At 38.2% G+C, this 23,523-nt stretch overlaps 1 protein-coding gene across 5 annotated transcripts in view; it reads left to right on the top strand.

Annotated features, from left to right (window-relative positions):
* Positions 1 to 23,523, top strand: part of FAM168A (family with sequence similarity 168 member A) — a 188,587-nt gene that overhangs the window by 76,875 nt on the left and 88,189 nt on the right. For 3 of the 5 annotated variants that reach the window (XM_041729943.1, XM_041729938.1, XM_041729942.1), the window contains exon 2: positions 9,645 to 9,713. The exons of the other annotated variants lie outside the window; for them this stretch is intronic. In XM_041729943.1, coding sequence (XP_041585877.1) covers positions 9,711 to 9,713 — 3 coding nt within the window. In that variant the 5' untranslated portion in view covers positions 9,645 to 9,710. The remainder of the gene's footprint in view (positions 1 to 9,644; positions 9,714 to 23,523) is intronic. 5 annotated transcript variants of the gene reach the window in all.

Below are 23,523 nucleotides of genomic sequence, written 5' to 3'. Positions count from 1 at the left end.
TAGTTATTTTGTGATTTATCCACTGGGATGGCCACTGATTGCTGGCATGACAGTGTGATTTCATTGTGACAGTGAAAAGCCCTTGGGCCAATGTCACCTTTCCTTCATTTCTTTTGACTAGGGAATCTTAGGATAGTTACCTTTCCCTTTGATTTTCCTGGCAGTAGATGCTGCTGTTTAACTGCTTTTCAGAAGTGATGACATTTATTCTTTGAAAGAAACTGAAGAAAGTGTCAGCACTTGTCATTTATCCTTAACTGCATACTCATAGAGTTGAAATCTTACTTTCATTTTGTGGTTTAGCATTGAACAGGAAAAATGATGTAGTGGAATTAGCATGGCCTGTAATAGCATTGATACCTGGGCAAAACCCCATTCTGCTACTTAACAACTTAATCGTTATTTATCCTTTCTGAACCTCAGTTTCCTCTTCAGTAAAATGAGAATAATAAATAATGTTATAATAATGATCTGTAATTTGGGGTTAAATGTTAATTTCTCAGAGTCTGGATTTATTTATCTGTAAAACGGAGCTAGTAATTCCTCAATAATAGGTTTGGTTTGAGAAAGAAACTGGCTAATGTAGATGAAAATGTCTAGTGGAGGGCCTGACACATAGTATTTACATATGCAAAGGGCTAAATAGTGGCTAAGACTGTTCTTTGGAGATCTGAAGGAAAAGATCCCTAAGAGTGTGATAGTTCCTATGGGATGGATCAGGGCTTAATAAATATTTATTAATTCTTTCAGTGGGGGAGGTCTCATAATTTTACTTGATCTGTTGGTATTCCTTTTTCTACCATGTCTCTAGACAGAACTATGGAGTTGTTCCCGAGAATTTCCTTCCCATACTGTAGTCCTGCTGTTGCTATTCCAAGTTGCTCTCTATAGAGAAAGTGGAATACAAAGACAGAATTGTAGTTCAAAACTTCCACTAGCTTGCATTTCTGAGTTCATTGTTTTGTACACAAGACTGAGGGAGAGTTTGTCAGAGTCCTTTAAAGAGGTATGATCATGCCATTATTTTGCTATTTCTTTGGTATAAGCCAAGAAGGAGGGTTGGCCAGTAAAAAATATTTTATAGAACAGCAAACTGGATGTCTCTACAAAGCTGGCCTCTGATCTACTTAGCCTCTTGCCTGAAGTTTGAATTCCAACTGTTTCAGATCAAGGATTTCATTTCTCTTTTTGTCACAGAGTTATGGAATTTTCAGAGATGTCAAAGCTGAAACACAGAGATTAGAGGACTTGTTTAAAGTCCTGTGGTAAAACCAGAACCTAGATTTCTTCTTTTTAATTCCTTTCTGTAGTTCTTTGGGAAAATTCACTATTTATTTCATGGGATGTTTAATGAACAATAAGCAGTTTATTTTTAAGAATACTCTCTCATTTTGCTTCTCATAAATTCTATAGGATTGCATTGAACTGTAAAGATTACAAAGTTCTGTCATGGCCATTGTGGCTTTCTTCTTCACAACAGACCTGTGAGATGAGCAAGTCAGATACTTTTGATCATTTTAGGTTTTGTTTTTGTTTAAAAAAAAAAAAAAAAAACAAAGCTGATGAGAAAATTGAGGCCCAAGTAGGGGAGGCAACTTGCTCAGAGTCACATAGTGAGGGTTAGAATTAGAGCTCAGGAGCAAGAAGGCCCTTTTATTTTTAGGTTTTCGATTGTCATTGGGAACATCGTCATACCTTGTCAATACTGGGTATTATTACTCTCTACAGTTTTTGCTATACTCATTGAGAGAAAAAGGTCTCATTGTTTTCATTTTCATCTTCCTAATTACTAGGCCAGTTAAATATTTTTTCATGTTTATTGGCCACTTGTAGTTCTGTGAATTGTGTGTCGTTTATTGCATTTTCTCTGCTAGTTTCTTTGTGTCTAATCAGTTTGGTGAGGGAGGCTCTTTGTATATTAAAGGTATTCATCTTTAATATATAGACTGCAAATATGTTTGCCATTTTATTTATGAAACTTGGTGCTTCCCTAGAACACCAGAGAAAAAGATCTTTTATATTGGAATACCTAATTGAAAATAGCATCTACGCCTACCACTAATACTGCTACTGAATATTTACAAGTTTAACAAGAACTTTCATATTCTTTTCTTCTCTCAGAATCTTCAATAGGGGGCTTATGATTAATTGAGCATGTACATCTTACCTCCTTTTAAAAGCTCCATGAAAATAGAATAAAACTAGTATTATCTCATAAAAGGCTAAGAACAGGAGAATATGGAAAAGAGGTGCAATTGTGAATGATGTATTGGATTATGGGAGACAGAATGCTGTGGCTGCAGAGGGGATGTGAATATGAACAAAGAAACCTATTTGTGGTATGGAACCTGAGAAAGCTCTAGATATCAGAGGTTCTTGGCATCTTGCATGTTAGGCTGAGAGGTGGAGCTGAAAACGAGTTCAGAGATTATATAAGGAACAGTTAAAACCCCAGATCTTTTCGCTGTTTCAGCAGAACATTGGAGGTTTATTCTCTAGGGAAATAAAATCAGGGAGGCCCTGGATTTGGGAATGTCACATATAGCTGAGAGAAGAGAGATGACATTCTGAAACCAGAGATTAAGTGAAGATCTCCATCCAGTTAATTAGCTCCCAGACATATAGGTAATCAGGCTTGTTCTCCTCTGGTGGGAGGTTGGAGGATTCCTCTCTGAGAAACTGACTCACAGATGTTTGAGGGCCTCCCCTCCCCAATGAAGAATTGGTTTGTCATTTTCCCTTTTTACAATGAGGTGTAGAGGTTAACATGCCCTACTGCTAATACAATGTATCTGTATGTGTCTTACTCTTAAATATGAAAGAGTAGACAAGGATCACTTGATATTTGAAAAAAAAAAAAACCTTTAACATGAATAGCCGGATGAAAATAAACCGATGAAACAAAACTCTATCTCCAAAAAAGAGGGATGGATGGAGAGCACAAGAGAGACAATGTAGAGAGCAAAAGAAAATTTGAAAAAAACTCAGAGGAGATACTGCCTCTGTGAAACAAGAATAAGATCCTATTATAAAAAAGGAATAGGGATCCCTGGGTGGCGCAGCGGTTTGGCGCCTGCCTTTGGCCCAGGGCGCGATCCTGGAGACCCGGGATCGAATCCCACATCAGGCTCCCGGTGCATGGAGCCTGCTTCTCCCTCTGCCTGTGTCTCTGCCTCTCTCTCTCTCTCTCTGTGACTATCATAAATAAATTAAAAAAAAAAAATTAAAAAAGGAATAAATAGTCCAAGAACAAGAGAGAACTTTTCAGCACTTTAAAAATGTATCAAATAATAAAAACAAAGAAGTAGAAAATAGAAGATAAAGGAAATAAGTTGGAAGATCAGTTTAAAATTTATTCATATATAAAAAGTGATTTAAATTCAAAAGAATTGATGTGGTTTTTTCTTATGATTTCCTTCTCTCCAATTTCTCTAGTTTCTTACATTCACATCTCTAGACATCATAATAATAGGTGTTGGATCATAGGGTGAAGGAAATCATCAAAGAAACAATATAATTTCTCGGAACTGAAGTATATATATGTTTAGATTAAAAGCCCCATCAAATATACTTGTATAATGAATTAAAAGAAAGAAACATGTCATCATTAAATTTCAAAACACTGGGTAGAATGAAAATATTGTAGAAGCTTCTGAAAATAATTAACAGGCCATACTCAGAGGCATTGGACTTCTCAGAAGCAATATGGGAAGCTAAAGAAAGTGGAAGAATTACCTTACATTGTGAGAGGAAATTATTTTCAACCTAGAATTCTGTACCAGTCAAAAATAACTATCAGATATAAAGGTATAAAAAAATAAAAGACTTTGTCAGAAATGCAGCATCTCAGAATATTTATTTCCCATGTACGCTATCTCAGGACACTTGGTAGTTTGATATATCATAATGGGATGGAAGAGAAAGAGTAAGGCATGGATTCGGGAAACAAGGAATCCAATGTAAAAGAGAAAAGTGAGTAGAAAAGGGTGGTAAAGAGGTATTCCAGGACCACAGCTGTTGAAGAGGCCTAGAGACTAGAATTACCAGATTGGAACCAGAGGGTGGATGTCTCCAAAAGGGATGTTTTGAAGAAAAGGTAAAATGCAGCCAATATTTTATCTAATATTTTTGACCATATTAAAAAAAGCTTAATGTTATTTTAGAGAATTTGGAGGTGAAGTGAGGAAAAGGGCTTTATTAAAACCAAGCAAATTAAAACCGAGGCAACTATTAATTTCAGAAAAACTAGAAATCCTAGTTGTCCAAAAAAGGCAATGCAGTCATAATATATTATGCGGCTTAGCTGTGAAAATTTTAATAATGTAAACTCTATTAATTTTTAAATCATTTTATTTAGAAATAATTATAGATTTACAGGGAGTTGCAAAGGTAGTACAGAGTTTTATATACCCTTTACCCAGTTCCCCCAATGGTTAGACCTTGTATAACTGTAGTACAATAACAAAACCAGGAAAATGACAATGGTTCAATGTGTATGTATAGTTCTGTGCCATTTTATCACATGTGTAGAATTGGGCAACCACCACTGCAGTGAAGATACAGAATATTCTATTACTGCGAAGATTTCCCTCATGTTATCCCTTTATAGTCATAGCACCTACCACCCCCAACTCCTTGTAACCACTAATTTGTTTTCTTTATGTATAATTTTGTCATTTCAAGATAAATGTATAATTGCAATCATACAGTACATAGCCTTTTTTTTTTTTTCCACTCAGCATAATGCCCTTGAGTTCTAAGTGGTTGTGTATATCAGTAGTTTATTCCTTCTGATTGCTGAGTGATATTCCATGGTATGGGTGTATCTTAAATATTAATTTAACTAAAAATTGTGACTATGTTAGTGGAAGGGATAGTGTGTATACATGTGTATGGATAGTTATGGGGGTGATGATCATGTTATATAGAAAGATAATAGTGACTAACACACATACCCCAAATTAAATAGCCAGAAAACAAACATGTTTTTGTTTTAAAGATTTTATTTATTCATGAGAGACACAGAGTGAGAGGCAGAGACACAGGCAGAGGGAGAAGCAGGCTCCATTGCAGGGAGCCCGATGTGGGACTCGATCCCTGGACTCCAGGATCACACCCTGAGCCAAAGGCAGATGCTTAATCGCTCAGTCGCCCAGGTGTCCTGAGATTTTTTTTTTTTTTTAAAGTAAAGTGATAAATACCAAGAGAAAGAGCTAAAAGTTGAAAGTAGTTGCCTTTGGGAAGCAGAAATCAGAAGTAAGGTAGGGGACTTCTGCTGTTTTGTTACAAGCTTTATAGCACTACATACTTAGGAATTAAAAGGCTATTACCATACATAGAAATAAGTCTTAGAGAGTTAGGGGTCCAGGGTTTTAGAATGAATATCTAGAGGAGTTGAGACTCCAGCTCTAGCTCTCTCTCACTAGTGCCTTTTCTCTGCAGCCTGCCTTGGAGTGTTTGCTGGTGATGTGCATCAAGTGAATGCTTGTGCTTCCAACAGGGCCTTCTCGGTATATTTTATATTGGTCATTACAGTCTCTGCATCTGGGATACTACAAAGTGCCTGACATAGCAAACAAGAGCCGTAATGACCCAGTTCCTGGGTAGCTGATGCTGGGATAATAAATTACCATTAAACTGTTTCTGAATGGCATCTTTGGCGTGTTTTGTTTTGTTTTTTCTTTTGGTGGACTAGGGATAACTCTTTTATAGGAATTGCATAGAGATGTATATATGTATATATATGTTTAAAAATAAGTTGTTGGCCTCAGACAAAATACTCCTGTCATAAGAGAGGGAAGTCACAGCCTAGGCTTGGGAGTCCGAGAACTTGAATCAAGTAAACTGTTGCTCCACTACTTTCTTTTCTTCTTTTTTTTCCCCTCCTTTAGCAAGGTAGGTTTCCTTCTTTTCTAGAAAAGCTGCAATTTCAACTTTCTTGAGAATTCTCTCTTTGGCATCTTTGTTGGATGCTAGTGCTCCTAAATTTCCTGTGCTCCAGGTAGTTCTTTGGGTCACTTCTGCAAATGATTTATTGCTCATCCATTATATGTAAGAATTTTATTCTCAGTGAGGAATCCCATTATCTAGTGCTGAAGAATCACTTTTCCCTCAGGTGTCAACTGCAAGATTCAACCTGAAGGTAAAGGCTTCACTATGAATCAGTGCCCTAGTGATTTACTTCAAATACTAGGTTATCCCCTTTTCATTGCTATTACCATTAAAGCATCCTTGTCCACAGTTATTAGCTGCAAGCTCCTTTGGGTTTTTTTGCTTACTGGTGATGCTGCATTGTGGTTGTTAAAGAGTGATTTCCTAGTTCTGAAGATGAAAATAAGAGCTGTTACTTGCCAGCAGAGCAAATCTTAAGACCAGATATTAGCAAAAACAAGAGCAGAGATTTGTTTTCATCTCTTGCCACGCCTAAGCTCAGTGGAGAGGAAAAGGGGAGGGTTCTTAGCCTGGTCAAGGGCTCATGATTACAAGATGGGTAGGAGTAGGGGTGTCTCAACATTCTTGTCCCTAAGGAACAATGCCTTCAGAGAGTTCCACAGGTGTCGCAACAATAGTACAGAGAAGAGTAGAGAGTCCCTGTCCTGTTATTTAAACTGTTCCTGGAGAGGAGGCCAAAGGCCTTCTTTTATGGCTCCTACTGAGAGCCACAATAATAGGCTAGGTTGCACATGCAGAAAAAGGCACCAGTCCTTTTGAATTATAAGGCTAAAATCCATCTTAGTATTAAAATAATAACATGTATTCCAACTACCATGATAACATTTTATCAGCTCTTTTATAACTTGGAACTTACTGGTTCCAACCAGTGTAGGAGACAGTCTTCGAGACCAAAGGACTTTGCTGTTAAGGTAGTGTTTGGTGGGGGATGCCTGGATGGCTCAGCGGTTTGGCGCCTGCCTTTGGCCCAGGGTATGTCCTGGAGACCAGGGATCGAGACCCGCATCGGGCTCATGGAGCCTGCCTCTCTCTCTCTCTCTCTCTGCCTCTCTCTCTGTACCTCTCATGAATAAATAAATAAAATCTTTAAAAACAAAAAAAAGGTAGTGTTTGGTGGGAGGTCTCAGGCTTGTGAGGTGGTTTTGTGGGAACCATTGACTGTAATAGGTTTTTTTTTTTTTTTCAGTTTGTTTTTTAGTTGTCTTTGGGTGCAGGGACAGTTGTTTGACAGTAGTGTGATATAATCTGTAAGTCCATCGTTTCTTTTTCATGGGCTTGACACCTGATAAGAGGACAAAGCCTTTAGGCAGGGTATATAGGGAGCCCCTTTGATGTTCTGAATTCTATAAAGGGGCTGTTTCTTGATAGGGCATCCTTTGGTGACAGGCTTGATCATCCTCCCCATTTATGAATTATGGGTTCAGAGAAACATTTTGAGACGACTGCTAAAGAAACTAGGTCAAATCAGGTATGATTTATGAAATGCACCATTAATGAGTCAATGAGAAAGTCAGTTCTGCCTTTCTGTGTCCTGAAATTCTAAAGAGGTTAATTACAGGAAGACCTTCAAACCATATGTTCCTTTGTCTTGGAAATATTCCCATTTTTGCATAATGTGCTTGCTATGTGACTATATCTAGTCATACAGTATTCGGTATCAGCACTTTTTACTTGAGTTCTTTTGTTTTATATTTGAAGCTATATAAAGCTGGCTTTTTTTTTTTTAAGATTTATTTATTTATTCATGAGTGACACAGAGAGAGAGGCAGAGACATAGGCAGAGGGAAAAGCAGGCTCCTCACAGGGAGCCTGATGCGGGACTCAGTCCCGGATCCCGGGATCACAGCCTGAGCCAAAGGCAGGTGCTCAACCGCTGAGCCACCCAGGCATCCCAAAAGCTGGCTTTAAAATAATATTTAAGTTATAATTTTAAGAGGTGAGTTTCCTGTTATGCTATTCTCACTGATCTATGATTAACTCACCAGCATTGCTTCAAAAAATCTATTCTCTGGTCCTTGTGCATTTTCCACTATGTTTACTCTGTTCCAGCCATACTCATTGTCTCAGTTCCTCTGAGAGCATGTTGGACTCTTCTGCCTCAGTGCCTTTGCCCATGCTATTCCTTTCCCTAAAATGTTTCCCTCTATCTTCCTCCATATGGCTAACAGCTCCTCTGTTATGGCTGTTTAAATGTCACCACCTTGGAATGTCCTTTCTTGACTTGCCATTCTCAAGAAAATCTCTGTTTGCCTTTCTTATAAGCATCTCTTACAAGTTGTAATTATTGGCTATATTGGTCTGCCCTACCCACCCTCCATTTCTTTCCTACTCTAGAGTATAAACTCTGTGAGGACAAGGGGCAGTGGTTGAGTGGCTCACTCTTGCATTCTCAGTGCCTAAAACAATGTCTAGAATCTGAAATATAGTAGGAATTCATAACAAATATCTGTTGGAAGCTTGAATGAATGATGAGTGAAGGACACTTTCTAGGGATTATCCAAGAGAACCAGGCAAAAGCTGAATGGCCTTTTTTTTTTTTTTTTTCTTCCCCTGAATGGCCATTTTTGATTTAGCTTTGGAAGTCACATAGTATTACTTCTGCTGTATACTATTGGTTGGGTCAGTCCAGCTCAGATTTGTGAGGAGGAAAATTAGGCTTTACCTCTTGATGGGGTTGTGGCAATCTTTGGGAAACATAATCTGTCACCAGGATTGATATCGTCTCTGAGAAATGGATACAGCTTTATAATAAGCATGTCTGCTACTGTCTAAAATCCCTGGATAGACACCCCTGGAATATCCTGGCTCTGTCACTTGCTAGTAATAGCAGAAAAAAAAAACCTATCAAAAAATTTAAGCGGTTTCTTCATTCAAGCTTTCAACAAATGTATTTTGAGTACTACTGTGTGCCAAGACTTAGACATTGTGTTAGATACTCAGAATCAAGAATGAATTAGATAGTCTTTTCTCCTGTCCCCAAAGCACACAGCCAGTAAGTGGAATCACTGGGGTTCCCACTCTTTCCCCTGACTCCACTTTAAAAAAAAATTTAAGATTTTATTTTCTTGAATAGTTTTAAGTTTCCAACTGAATTGAGAGGGAGGTATAGAGATTTCCTATATACTCCCTGCCCTCACACATGGATAGCCTCCTTCCTTACCAATATACCTTACAATTAGGTACATTTTTTACCAAAGGTGAAATTACATTGATATAATCACACAAAGTCTGTAACTTATCTTAGGGTTCACTCTTTGTGTTGTATATTCTTGGGTTTGGACAAATATATAATGATGTATATATATAAAATTATAATATACAGAGTATTTCACTGCCCTCACAATATCATACAGAATATTTCACTACCCTTACAAGGCCTAATCCTCCTCACCTGCTGGCAATCACTGATCTGTTTATTGTCCCCTAGTGCCTTCTCCAGAATATCATATAGTTGGAATCATACAGTGTTTAGCCTTTTATGATTGGCTTCTTTCACTTAGTAATATGCATTTAAATTTCATCTATATCTTTTCATGGCTCAATAGCTCATTTATTTTTAGTACTGAATAATATTGTTTGGAAGCTAGTACTGGATGTAGTACAATTTATTTATTCATCTATTGGAGGACATCATGTTTTCTTTGAAGTTTTGGCAGTTATGAATAAAGCTACCTATAAATATCCTTTTGTAGGTTTTTGTGTGGACAAGATTTTCAGCTCCGTTGGATAAATACTAAGGAGCATGATTGCTGGATCACATGGTAAGAATATGTTTAGTTTTGGAAGAAACTGCCAAACTGTCTTCCAAAGGGGCTATACTCTTTTACCTCCTCACCAGAAACATATGAGAGTTCCTGTTCCTCTACATCCTTGCCAGCATTTGGTATTGTCAGTATTCTAGATTTTGGCCAGTGATAGTGTGTAGTGATACCTCATTTGTTTTAATTTGCATTTCCCTAGTGACTTATTGTGTGGGGCATCATTCCATATGTTTATTTGCTACCTTATATCTTCTTTGGCAAGGTGTCTGTTAAGAAGGTCTTTGATCCATTTAAAAAAATTTTTTTTTCTTAGTGGGAGAGAGAACTTATGTGCATGTGTGCTGGTGGGGGGTGTGGCAGAGGAAGAGGGAGAGAGAGAATCTTAAGCTGTCTCCATGCCCGGAGTGGAACCCAGTCTCCCAACTCTGAGATCATGACCTGAGCCAAAAATCAAGAATCTGATGCTTAACTGACTGAGCCAACCAGGTGCCCCAGTTTTGTTTTTTTGTTTTTTGTTTGTTGTTTGTTTTTTTATTGTTGAGTTTCAAGAATTTTTTAAATATATTTTGGACTGTAATCCTGTATCAAATGTGTCTTTTGCAAATATTTTCTTCTAGTCTGTGGCTTATTTTCTGTGAACAATCAAATGAGATAACTCACTGCTGGTAGCTTTTCTTCTGGTTCTTTTCATATTGTCTTCTGCAGAGCAACAGTTTTGATTTTAATGAAGTCCAAGTTATCAGTTATTTTTTATGAGTCATATCTTTGATGTTGGCATCACCATACTCAAGGTTATCTAGATTTTCTTCTATGTTCTCTTCTAGTTGTGTAATGTTGTGTTTTACATGTAAGTCTGTGATCCATTTTGTGTTCATTTCTGTGAAAGGTGTAGGCTGTATCTAGATGATAATATTGATGATTTTGCATGTGGATGTCTAGTTTTCCTGCACCATTTGTTGAAGAGACTGTCTTTGCTCCATTGTCTTGCTTTTGCTCCTTGATCAAAGATCAATTGATATATGGCTTTATTTCTGGGCTATCTATTCTGTTCCATTGATCTATTTGTCAGTTTTTCCACCAGAACTATACTACTATCATGATTACTGTAGCTTTGTAGCAAGCCTTGAAGTCAAGTGGCATTAGTCCTCCAACTGTGTTCTTTTCTTTTAATGTTGTATTGGCTATTCTAGGTCTTTTGCTCCTCCATATAAACTTTAGAGTCAGTTTGTCCATATCCATAGAATAATTTTCTGGGATTTTTATTTGGATTTTACTGAATCTGGAAATCAAATTGGGGACAACTGACATCCTGACAATATTGAGACTTTCTATCCAGGAACATGGAGTATCCACTTACTTAGTTCTTTAATTGTATTCATCAGACTTTGTAGTTTTTCTTATGTAGATCTTGTATATATTTTGTTAGACTTTTACTTAAGTATTTCCTTTTTAAGGTGCTCATATAGATAGTATTGTGTTTTTATTTTTTATTTTTATTTTTTAAATATTTTGTTTATTAGTGAGAGAAAGAGCATGAGCAGGAGGAGCAGCAGAAGGAGGAGGAGAAGCAGGCTCCCCACTGAGCAGGGAGTCTGATGTGGGGCTTGATCCCAGGACCCCAGGATCATGACCCAAGCTGAAGGCAGGTGCCCAACCAATTGAGCCACCCAGGCCCCCCAGTATTGTGTTTTTAATTTCAGATTCCACTTCCTCTTTGTTAATATGCAGAAAAGCAATTTACTTGTATCCTGCAACCTTGCTGTAATAACATATTAATTTCTGGAGTTTTGTGTTGTTGATTCCTTTGGATTTTCTGCATAGATGATCATTTCATCTGTGAACAGTTTTATGTCTTCCTTCCCAATTTGTATACCTTCAAGTTCCTTTTCTTGCCTAATTGCATTGGCAAGGACTTCTAGTATGATTTTGAAGAGGGGTGGCTAGAGGAGACATCATTGCCTTGTTACTGATCTTAGTGGGAACAGTTGGAATTGCTCACTATTCTGTATGTTAGCTGTAGGTTTTTGTAAATAGCCTTTATTTTATTTTATTTTATTTTTTTATTTTAACAGAGTGCATGATGGGTGGGGAGGGGCAGAAAGAAAGAGAAAGAATCTCAAGCAGACTCCATGCCCATTGTGGAGCCCAACATGGAGCTCTGCCTCATGACCCTGAGATCATGACCTGAGCCAAAATCAAGAGTTGGATGCTCAACTGACTGAGCCACCCAGGTGGCCCATAGACAGCCTTTATTAAGTCGAGACAGTTCCCCTCTCTTACTAGTTTAGTAAAAATTTTTATCATGAATGGGTGTTTGGATTTTGTCAAATGCTTTTTCTGCATCTATTAACATGATCATGTAATTTTTCTTTTTAGTCTGTTGATTTGATGGATTACCTTAATTGGTTTTTGAATGTTGAACCAGCCTTGCATCATTGAAACAAAACCCTCTTAGGATGTATAATCCTTGTTATACTTTTTAAGAATTCATTTGCTAATATTTTGTTGAGGATTTTTGCATCTGTGTTCATGAAAGAGATTGGTCTGTAGTTTTCTTATAATATCTTTGTCTAGTTTTGGTATTAGGGTAATGCTGGTCTTAGCATGAGTTAGGAAGTATTCTCTCTGCCTCCATCTTCTGAAAGACATAGCAGAGAATTGGTGTAATTGTTTCCTTAAATGTTTGGTAGAATTTGGTAGAATTCACCTTATCCCATGAACCCATTGTGGCCTGGTTCTCTTTGTTTTAGAAGACTGTTGATTATTGCTTTGATTTCTTCTATAGATAGAGGTCTAGTCAGAGCATCTGTTTCTTCTTGTGTAAATTTGGGCAGATCATGTCTTTAAAGGAATTGGTCTATTTCATCTAGAGTTGTTCATAGTATTCCTTCATTATCCTTTGAATTTCCATAGGATCTGTAGTGATATCCCCTTTCATTTCTGATATTAGTCTTTGTGTCTTCTTCCTTTTTGCTTAGTATCAGTTTTATTGTTCTTTTTAAAGAGCCAGCTTTTGGTCTTATTGATGTTCTTTATTGATTTCCTGTTTTCAATTTCAGTGATTTCTGCTCTAATTCTTATTATTTCTTCTGCTTATTTCACATTTATTTTGCTCTTCTTTTTCTAGTTTCCTAAGGCTCACTGCCTTTTTTTAATTAAGCATTTACTATTAAGTTATGACCCATCCTTAAAAAGAGTGGTTCCAAATCTTCTACTTCTGTAAGTCACTCTAACATGAATGGCTTATGCTTCCTATATTATGTTGAAGTGTTAGTATCTGCCTTCATGTTCAAAAACAGTCAAATACTAGGTATTTCCAAAAAATTCTTGGTATTCCTGAGCCAAAACCAGGTTTGTGCAGTATATAAGATATTTATGAATTGTTGTTTTCCTCTGATTTTCTTGATGGCCAGAAATACTTATTTCTGAAGAAGTGTACCCTCAGATAACTAACAATGGGCAAGCACAATCATGACCTACGTAAGACTCTTCCTCTGTAAATAAACAGTGTCCTTTAACTGTTTGTTAATATATAGCATCTATTTCTGTTGTATTTAGAAATCTGTGAATTAAAACAGCAAAAAGAGTAACAGCCTGCAGTAATCAGGTGACCTGGATTCTAGACTACCTGTATGAGGGATGAAAGTACAGAGATTGGGGTGAGGAGAGACTTTACTACTCGACTGCTTAAAAAGGAAAAGTATATAGGGCACCTGGGTGGCTCAGTCTGTTAAGTGTCTGACTCTTGATTTTGGCTTACATCATGATCTCAGGGTTGTGGGACTGAGCCTGCATTGGGCTCTGTGCCAGATGTGGAGCCTGCTTGGCATTCTCTCTCTCCCTCTCCTACCCTTTACCCCCCTCTCCCTCTTTAAAAAAGAAACATGTGGATTCAGTGACCTTGATGGTGCCTTACAATCTAAATTCTCTGTGCTTACATGCTCTTGTGTCTTCGTAAGCTCCCATAGCAATCTGTATTTAAAAAAAAAAAAGATTTATTAGAATAATTTTTCCATATTGGTCTTCCCCACTTCCCTGAGAGCAGGAATCATGTCTATTTCATTCATTGCCAGGTACATAGAAGGCACTTACGTATTTCTTGATGAGTGAATGAAGGGTTTTCTACCATGCAGACATTGTTATTCTTTAATGGAATGGGAGCAGGAAAAGGGTTAATTTAAGGGCTTTAGAATTGTGTCTGAAACATGGTAATTGCTATGTGTTTGTTGTTATGTTTTATTATATTTAACATTATTGTGATCATTATTTTGGTCCCTTTGTGTAGTACCTAGCATAGGATTGAACACATGTCAGGCACTTGCATCCAGTTTCCTGAGGCTCCTACTATGTGCTAGGCACTGTTTTAGGAGATGTTGAATATGTATAAAAATACTGTCCCTGCTTTCAAGCTGTTCACAATCTCATGGCAGAGATAGTTATTTAAAGAGTGTATAAATATACAAATGCATATTTAAATATACATATATACACATATATGTGTGTATGTATATATATGGAGATATATAAGGATAATAAAGTGTGGCTAATGCTATATTAAAAGTAAATACAGTATGATATGGGAGCAGAAAGAAAGGAGAAATTTACATTGAATGACTGCAATGTGCTTCTTATTTATTTTTTTTTTTCAAGATTTTATTTATTTATTCATGAGAGAGAGAGAGAGAGGCAGAGACACTGGCAGAGGGAGAAGCAGGCTCCATACAAAGGGAGCCTGACATGGGACTCGATCCTGGGTCTCCAGGATCAGGCCCTGGGCTGAAGGCAGTGCTAAACCGCTGAGCCACCTGGGCTGTCCAATGTGCTTCTCATTTAATTCTCAGGCCAGCTCTGTGAGTTGGAGATTCTTAGTCACATATTATGGATGAGGAAGCTAATGTTCAGTGGCATTAAATAACTTGCGCATGGTCAGTAGATAATAAGTACTTGCTGGGATTTAAACCTGAATCTGATCAATTGCAAAAACTGTTTTTACTATTCCTTTTTTTTTTTTTTTAAGATTTTATTTATTTATTTGACAGAGAGAGAGAGAGGGAGAGAGCATAGCAGGTGGAGCAGCAGAGGGATAGGGAGAAGCAGGAGCCTCGTTGAGCAGGGAGCTTGATGTGAGGACTGAGGACTGAGATCATAACCTGAACTGAAGGCAGATGCTTAACACCCAGGGACCCCTGTTTTTACTATTTCTGATGCTTACAAAAAGAATTTGTTGCTATTTCTCTGAAATTTGTAAGTCCTACAAAGCAAAAACTATGTTTTTGGCTGGAAGAACTTAAGATTCAGTACACATTTTGAAAAATTCAACATCTGGAGTCCTGCTGTTCTGTTGCTGCCATTACCTGCTCTGGCAAGAAAAAACTTGATGACTGGGAAGGCTCTAGATATGGCCTCATCTTTGGGCAGGATGGGCTGTGTCCCATTTGACTTTATCCATTGTCTATCTTGTTAGGCTTCTGACTGGTACCTCTTCTCTAGCAATGAGGCTCTTTTGTGTGGACAGGAACGTTGGGACCTGAATGAGGAGTTTATGCAGAGCTCCCTGTGAATGAGAAGTATTCCTTTGATGAACTATGATCTCCTAGCAGCATATGCTTTCATCATTTGGCTTCAACTTTTCCACCTCCCCTTTGAGGTTCCATTGGATCTGCCAGTCACAAAGCAGCTTCCATTGAATCCAGCAGTTTGTTTCTGGTTACATTAGGCATTATCTGTACTGCCCTTTTGGCTTACCTGGGCTAGTGCTGTGGTTATTTTCCACAGAATATCTAAGCTGGGAGGGCCCTGAAAAACCCTGATAAACCGCTGCTCGTTTTACAGAACAAGAAAGCGGAGACCCAATATAAAGGGAAGGTATTTACTCAGATTCCACTGATTGTGTAGCAGAGGTGAAACCATTACTCTAACACCTTAAATCCAGGCCAGTTTTTCCCCCTACCAGATTCTGCTACTTCTTGTTTTCCCACTCACATAAGATCATAAACTCTTAGTAGGCAGAGATCATGCTTTTTCTATCTTTATATTCCTCAGAGAGCCCAAGTCAATTAGCTATGCTCAGATTTGTTATTATCTGATTTTACATATAGAGAATGCATTGCCTAGTAGAAAGAGATAGGCCTGGTTGGGGATCTTGGCGAGGAGTCAGTGGAGCTGGAATTCTAACTTAGATATTGAGTCCAAGTTGTGCTGTCTTTTTTCTAGTAGACTGTAACTGGATTGGTATGCTTTTGACAGGGGAAAATAATCCAGACTAAGCCAAGCCCCAGAAGCAGTGAGTATTGGCTGCACTTGAAGAGAAGCAACTAGGCTGATGTGGCCAGAGCATAGGTTGGATTAAGTGAAAGGAGATGGGAGGAAGGCAGTGAGAAACATTGAGGGAAAAAAGGTGAAAAAGGTTTGGAGCCAAAGAGGACAGCTCATTTTTACTAATTAATTAATTAATTAATCAATCAATCAATCAATCAATCATTTTTTCAGTTTCTAAGTCATTTCACTCATAATTTTGTGTTTCTTTCCTGAATCAATAAGTACTGTACAAAAGAATGGAAAAGTGGCTATCATTTTCTCTCCCCTGCTCCCCCTGGGCCACTTAATTCAGGTGTTCTCCAGATTTGATCTGCAAATAAGATTGAGTGATGCTACAGGTAGCCCCTTGAATAAGACAGATCGCTTTAATGTGTACTTTTTATTTTTTTTTTAGATTAAAATATTTTTTTATTTATTTGACAGAGGGGAAGAGAGAGTACAGCAGGGGGAGTGGCAGGCAGAGGGAGAAGCAGGCTCCTTACTGATTAGGGAGCAGGGCTCAATCTCAGGACCCCGGGATCATGACCTGACCCAAAGGGAGACACACTTAACCAGCTGAGCCCCCTAGGCACCCCTAATATATGTTTTTTAGAGAAAGCCTCCTGGGGTTGGGAGCCTTGCTGGGTGTGAAGAATGGTTAGGATTTGAATTTACAGGGATGGCATAGGATTTGTGGAGAAATGTGAATGCACATCTCTCTTCCTCTTTAAACAAAGTTGGAAAGCCAAGCACCTGTTTAATTTGCTTGGAGCATTGTCAAGGGAAGACCACTACTGGAGAGTGGAGATTGGGGCTAGAATTCTAGATTTAGAAAGCATAGAATTCTAGATTTGAGGATTTAATTTTGATTTCCATTAATATCACTATAGATGTATTGTCTCGTCAAAGATGAGTTGTGGGAACCCTGGACAGCAACTGGGTATGAACTCTGCTTATTACCCTTTACAAACTGGGACTTTATTGTAGACTTTTCACTTTGGAAGAACTTACTATATGCAGCTCTGGCTACTCTTGAGTAGCCTCCAAGTCCCATGAGCTGTTGTAATTTCTCATTTTCCTGAGGTGAGCATTTGAAAAGCATTTGATGAGGTAGTGGTGAATGAGAGTGATGTCTAAGGAATGTCTCCCGCTTACATTTAGTGACATATGTAAATTTGGGGATTCTTAAACTCTCTCTGGAGATTTCTTCACAAATGACAAGGTTTTTAATATATTCCCTTCCTACATTTTATACTCAAGTCCATAATCAGCCTAGTCTTCTGTTCTGATCCCTGTTCCACTCCTTGACTTGCCTGTGTGACTATGGATAAGCCTCCTTCCTTTAGTTCCTTCATCCACAGTAACAATGGTGCTGAGCTGGATAACCTTTAAAAGCTGTTTGGTTCTGATATTTTAGGACTCTATATGGAATACAGATCAGCTTTTTCTTTGGGACTCTTCATATACACAGATCATAATGCATTAAAACATAATTATATCAAAGTGACTCAACATATATTGGCTTTATTCAACACATGCACATGAAACATTGGTAATCATGCCACACTGGCTTTTTGAGTATTTTTGTTGTGTCCTGTCCTTTTTATGTCCTCTGCTGCCTTCGTATCTGTTTGTGCCTTCTGTCATCCTGCAGAGCAGGTCACAGACCCAGAGACACCACTGTGTTCTAGTATTATCAGAAAAAGCCCCACACAACAAAAACCACTTTTTAAATTGAACCAGCTGCTTCAATTTAAACTAGCCTTCCTGGCAGCTACAGATTATCAATTTCTGTACAGGCAGCCTGCAGAGCCAGAAGGAGGAGACCTGGCAATTTTGTCCTAACTTGATGGAAAAACCTCAAGCCTCACCTTTTCTATCAGTTGCAAGTGTGTAGTTTGCATTTCCAATCCTGCTTTACTGCTATATTAAAGATTTGTGGAAGGAGGTAAAAAATGCAAAAGAGAGAACCAAAAGGAACTATATTTGCAAAATGTGGTTTAAGACAACTGCCTTTGGACATGTTTTCGCCTCATTTTTATTAGTTTGCTCCATAGTTTTAGATATGAATAATTCTTACAAGGCATTCCAAACATTTCATAGCACTTAAAGTTTAGAGGCTTTTCCCCCCTTATATAACACGTATTTCTAAACAACCTAGAGATGATGCCTACTATGAGTACTTACTTTTTATTGAGTACTTATTGTGTGCCTGACACTGTGCTAAATCCTTTACATGTATTATTTCTCTTAACTCTTATATCAGCTATAAAAGTAATGTTACCACCTTTTGAAACAGCTGAAGACACTAAAACCCAAAGAGATTAAGTAAGGTACCCAAGATCACACAGTTAATATGTGATGGAGCTCTGACTGGAATCTAGTTAATAGGGCCTGGCCGGACAGCACTTTCTGTTAACTTCTGTGATTTACTGTTAGAGAGATGGGATTGTATGCGTCTTTACTTACAGATGAACAAGCTGACTAGAACGGTTTAACTTGCCAGTAATCACATGGTAGATAAATGGTAGACATTGGACCTGAATTTTGATTATTTGATTTGGAACCTATGTCCCAGCTGGTTTTTATTTTAAACTGTCTTATTTTACATATATATATTTTAGAGAGGGGAGGGGCGGGGCAAAGGGTGAAGGAGAGAAAATCTTAAGCAGGCTCCACACTCAGTGCTTGAGCCCAACTCGGGGCTTGATCTCACAACCTTGAGATCATGACCTGAACTGAAATCAAGAGTAGGATGCTTAAGTGACTGAGCCACACAGTCACCCCTTATTTTTGTATCTTAATAAGATGAACCACTTCACATTCTTTTGGATTAGTCTCGGTATGGATTATAAATAAATTATAAAAAGGTCTTATTGGGGATGCAAAGAAAAATAAGATGTTAGGTCAGTTCTCAGGGAACTAATGGTTTTTTGTAAGGAAAAGACATGTCTAGAACTCTAGAGGTGCTCCCACTATTTAGTACTTGGAGGGAAAACCCATAAAGAGTTCAGACTAGATGTCCTTTATAGAGTTCAGGCTATGAGTCATTTAAAGGAGGGGAATGTAAGTGTGAGCTATGATTTAATAGGGGGAATTATGTTGTTGTTTTGGGAAGGGTTGTTTAGTATATGATAATAAAAGATCCACAACCCTCTTAAGTGTGATTAGAAGAAAAATAAAACTGGGGCACCTGGGTGGCTCATTCAGTTAAGCAACTAACTCTTGGTTTTGGCTCGGGTCATGATCTTGCAGTTCTGGGATCCAGTCCCGCATCAGGCTCTGCATTCAGCATGGAATCTGCTTCAGATTTTCTCTCTCTGTCCCTCCCCTACTTGCACATGCACTCACACACTCTTTCTCAAATTAATAAATCTTTTTTTTAAAAAAGAAAACTACATAATTCTATAACCAAGTTTTGTTTTTAGTAGGAACAGAGTTCTGAAATGTTTATATGAGTGAGGTTATTTAGCATATTTGTATTTTCTGTGCCTTGCTTACATAAATTTTTATTAAATGAATGAGTTTTGGGTCTGATTGTGAAGGTACAGGGGTACTGTGTCATTACTATGGCATAATGTGCTATAAAGGGCTCAAAATGGAACCTTTAAAGGACATCTAGTCTAACTTCTTCTAACTGATGAAAGAACTAGGGCTTAGGAAGCAGAAGTGACTTCTAGTAAGTTGTAGAGGAGGCCTGGAATCCAATTGCTCCTGGCAGCAATAATAATTTTCTATAATAAATTGCCAATGTTTTCACAGAGATTTCATGAACATAGGTAGAACATACAGAAAAAATGTTAAAAGTATTTTGAATCACTGATTTCTTTACAGGTAAAGTGAGGATATGGAGGTTTGAGTTTTTTCTTAGTTCTATTGCTCTGTGTACCAGATTTAGATTACAAAGGTTCAATAGATTGAACCTAACTTTTGATCATAGTTTTCCCACAGTGCACATCTAGCAGAGTTTTTTTTCCCCCTCAAAGGCCTGGCTGGAAGCAGTAGCCTTTATCTCTGATGTATAATTTACCTCTTCTTCCTGGTATTTGAGGCTTGTTGGTCTTGATAAATGCCTGTTTTCTATGCACAACCTTCAGTTAACATGGGGAGCTCCTGGTGTGGAGCTGTTTAGGAGGTGGTGGGTGAGAATGCATGTGAAGTGGTCAGGATGGGTTATAATGGCTTGTGCCCATAAGCAACTCATTAACTCACAGAGCTTGTCTAGCCTGAATGAATTTGTAAACTTCAGTGCCAGAAGGGGAAACTGATGTGAAAAGGATGCATTGGTATTGTTTCACTGCAGAAAGGAATAGAAGTCAAACAGGGTCCAGTAGTGGAGAAGAAATTAGAGTCCATCAGTTCCAGATTTGACTCTAAGGCTTAGTCATTTATAAGCTGTGTGACCTCAGATGGGATCCTTAGTCTGAAGCTCTGTTGTCCCATTTATGAAATGATGTTAGTAATACTAAGTACCTCACAGGGAGATTAAATTCTTCCTGAGATACTTCCTCTTTCAGGTCTTTTTTCAGCCTCTGTGAGGCTTCCCTAACTATCCTTATAACAGTTGTTATCCCTATCCTGTCACACCCCATTCCCTTACCCTGCTTTATTTTTCTGCCATACGGCTAACTGGTCATAGTTTTTGCTATTTGTTAATCTTGTTGCTCCTCACTCATGATAATAACAAAATATATCAGTAATAGTAAGAGGTAGTTCTTATATGTTGGGCACTATTCTAAGCACTCAACCTAGGTGAATTAATTTAATCCATATAGAAATCCTATTAGGTGGTAGTACTATTATCATCTCCATATTATGGATTAAAATATTGAGGCATGAGGACATGAAATGATTTTCAAAGAACACATAGCTGGTTAGCAGTGGAGTCATAATCTGAACCTGAGCTCTTTGGCTTTATTCCTTGCTTTTAACCATGATACTCTACGGCCTCATTAGAACATAAGCTTCCTGAGGACAAAGATATTTGTCTGTTTGTTCAGTGCTATTTCCTTAGCACCTAGAGTGGTACTTAGTATATAGTAAGCAATGACTGTTTGTTAAATGAATAAATGAATGAATGTACTTTGATAATAGGTGAGAAAAAAGGTTAAATGGAGTTTATTTACTGTTGCCCCTCTTTATTTTCTAGGGTCCTAACAATTACTCTAGTCCTGTGTTATTCAGTATGGTAGCTAACAGCCACATTTCAGGTACTCAGTTGCCATATGTGGCTAATAGCTATTATATTGGATACTACGGATGTAGAACATTTCTGTTATTTTTTTTATTTTTATAAATTTATTTTTTTATTGGTGGTCAATTTGCCAACATATAGAATAACACCCAGTGCTCATCCCGTCAAGTGCCCACCTCAGTGCCTGTCACCCAGTCACCCCCACCCCCCGCCCGAACATTTCTGTTATTGTAGAGAGTTGAGTTTGGACAGTGATTCTCTAGTACCTCTTGGGTGCCCAGGATAGAGGGCAAAGAGAGTGAAGCCTGAGGTGGAGACAGTGATGAGAAAGGGGAAAGGGGCGAGGGATGGGCTCATGAAGCGCCTCAGATGCCAAAATAAAGTTTGGCCTTTAGTTTTATGCAAGTGGCTTCTGAACTTGAACATCTATCAGAAATATCTGGGGGAAAAAAAAAAAAGAAAATATCTGGTGGGAAGCTTGTTTAGCATTCTGATTCTCAGGTGATCTGAATTAGTAGTTTTGATGTGGGACCTAAAACTCTGTGGGGGAGGGGATAAATAATTCAGAACATAAGCTTCACCGTCTTAACTATTTCTGAGTGTGTAGTACAGTAGCGTTAACTATACATACAGCAGATCTCTAGTACTTTTCCTTTTGCACAACAGAAACTATACCCATTAAACAGCAGCTCCCTATCCCTCAAAGCTCCTGGCAACTACCATTCTACATTCTAAGAGTTTGACTACTTTAGATACTTCATTTAAGTGGAATTATGCATTATCTGCTTTTTGTGTCTGGCTTATTTTACTTAGCATAATGTCCTCAAGGATTATCCATGTTGTAGCATATGACAGGATTTTCTTCTTTTTTAAAACTTAATAATATATTGCATATATATGTATCTACCACATTTTCCTTATCCAATCATCTGTCAGTGGACATTCAGATTGCTTCTCCCTCTTGGCTGTTGTGAATAATGCTGCACTGGAACGTGGTTATGCAAATATCTCTGCAATATCCTGTTTTTAGTTCTTTTGGATCTAGACCTAGAAATGGAATTGCTCGATCTATTTTTAACTTTTTGAGGAACTTCCATACTGTTTTCCATAGCAGCTGTACCATTTTACATTCCCAAAAACAGTGCACAAGGGTTCCAGTTTCTTTGCATCTTTGCCAACTTCTGTTATTTTCTGTTGTTTTTTTTTCTTTATTTTTTTTATAGTAGCCATTCTACCAGATGTGAGGTGGTATCTTACTGTGGTTTTGATTTGCAGCTCCCTGATAATTAGTGATGTTGAGCATCTTTTCATATGAATGTTGGCCATTTGTGTATCTTCTTTGGAGAAATGTCTGTTCAAGTTCTTTGCCAATTTTTAAATCAAACTATTTGCAAAACTGTTTTAAATAACTACCCTGGTTAATTCTGATGGAGGGTGGTAGTGAGTGGGCCAGAAGCTGTGATGGAGAGTGAGGGGGCTTGGCTCACTCAAGCTACATTATTCTCAATTGGATTATTCTTGGCATCACACATTGTCTCCAATTTGATTTTTTTGTTATGTCTATACCATTAAGCCTCAAATTAGACAGGTGCTTCCCTGGGGAGTCTTTGCTATGTCCTGAAATTACCCTCTCTTACATTTCCTGAGCCTTTAGCTTCTAATACAGTCTCTTTCCTTTTCACCAGGCATGCTTTCTCTGTGTTGGTACTGTTGGGCAGGAATCTCTCCATTGCTCCTATCTTCCCTCCTCTGCTCCCCCCCCCCCCCCCCCCCCCCCCCCGCCCATTTTCTTCAGCTTCATCACAGCAAAACTCTTCCTGATCCTGTGCCCAGGCCTGTAACCCAGGGCTTCCTGGGGCCTTTGCATCAAACAAGGATGGTTCTGCCTCCTTTTTTGAGCCTTTCCTGAGACAAAGGACTTGGCCTGATACTCAGAGTCTCAACTGTTTAGAATACAGCAATTCCTGATTCAGTCTCTGGCCTCCCATTGCAAGGGCCCAGTGGTCTTTGAATTAAACAGTAAACAGAGGAGATCTCTTGTGCTTCAGGTAATTTAAAAAAAAAAAAAAAAAAAGGCAGCCTAACTGCCATTCTTCTGGATAGGGAGTCTAGAAGCCTGAGGTCCAGTCCTGGATCTGCTACTGACTTACTGTTTAACTTTGAGGAAGTCACTTGGTCTCTCTTTTCTCTGTTGCAAAATGAAGGGCTTGAATTAAATGATCTTTGAGGTCCTGCCAAGCTCCAACATTCTTTGGTCCTTTTCCATTAATTAAACTGTATGCTACTGGTGTGCTTGGCCCTGTTTTGGGGAACTCCGTA

This window comes from Vulpes lagopus, chromosome 15, assembly GCF_018345385.1.
Source record: "Vulpes lagopus strain Blue_001 chromosome 15, ASM1834538v1, whole genome shotgun sequence".
In the NCBI taxonomy this organism is placed as follows: Eukaryota; Metazoa; Chordata; class Mammalia; order Carnivora; family Canidae; genus Vulpes; species Vulpes lagopus.
This window is presented reverse-complemented; position numbering and strand designations above follow the sequence as displayed.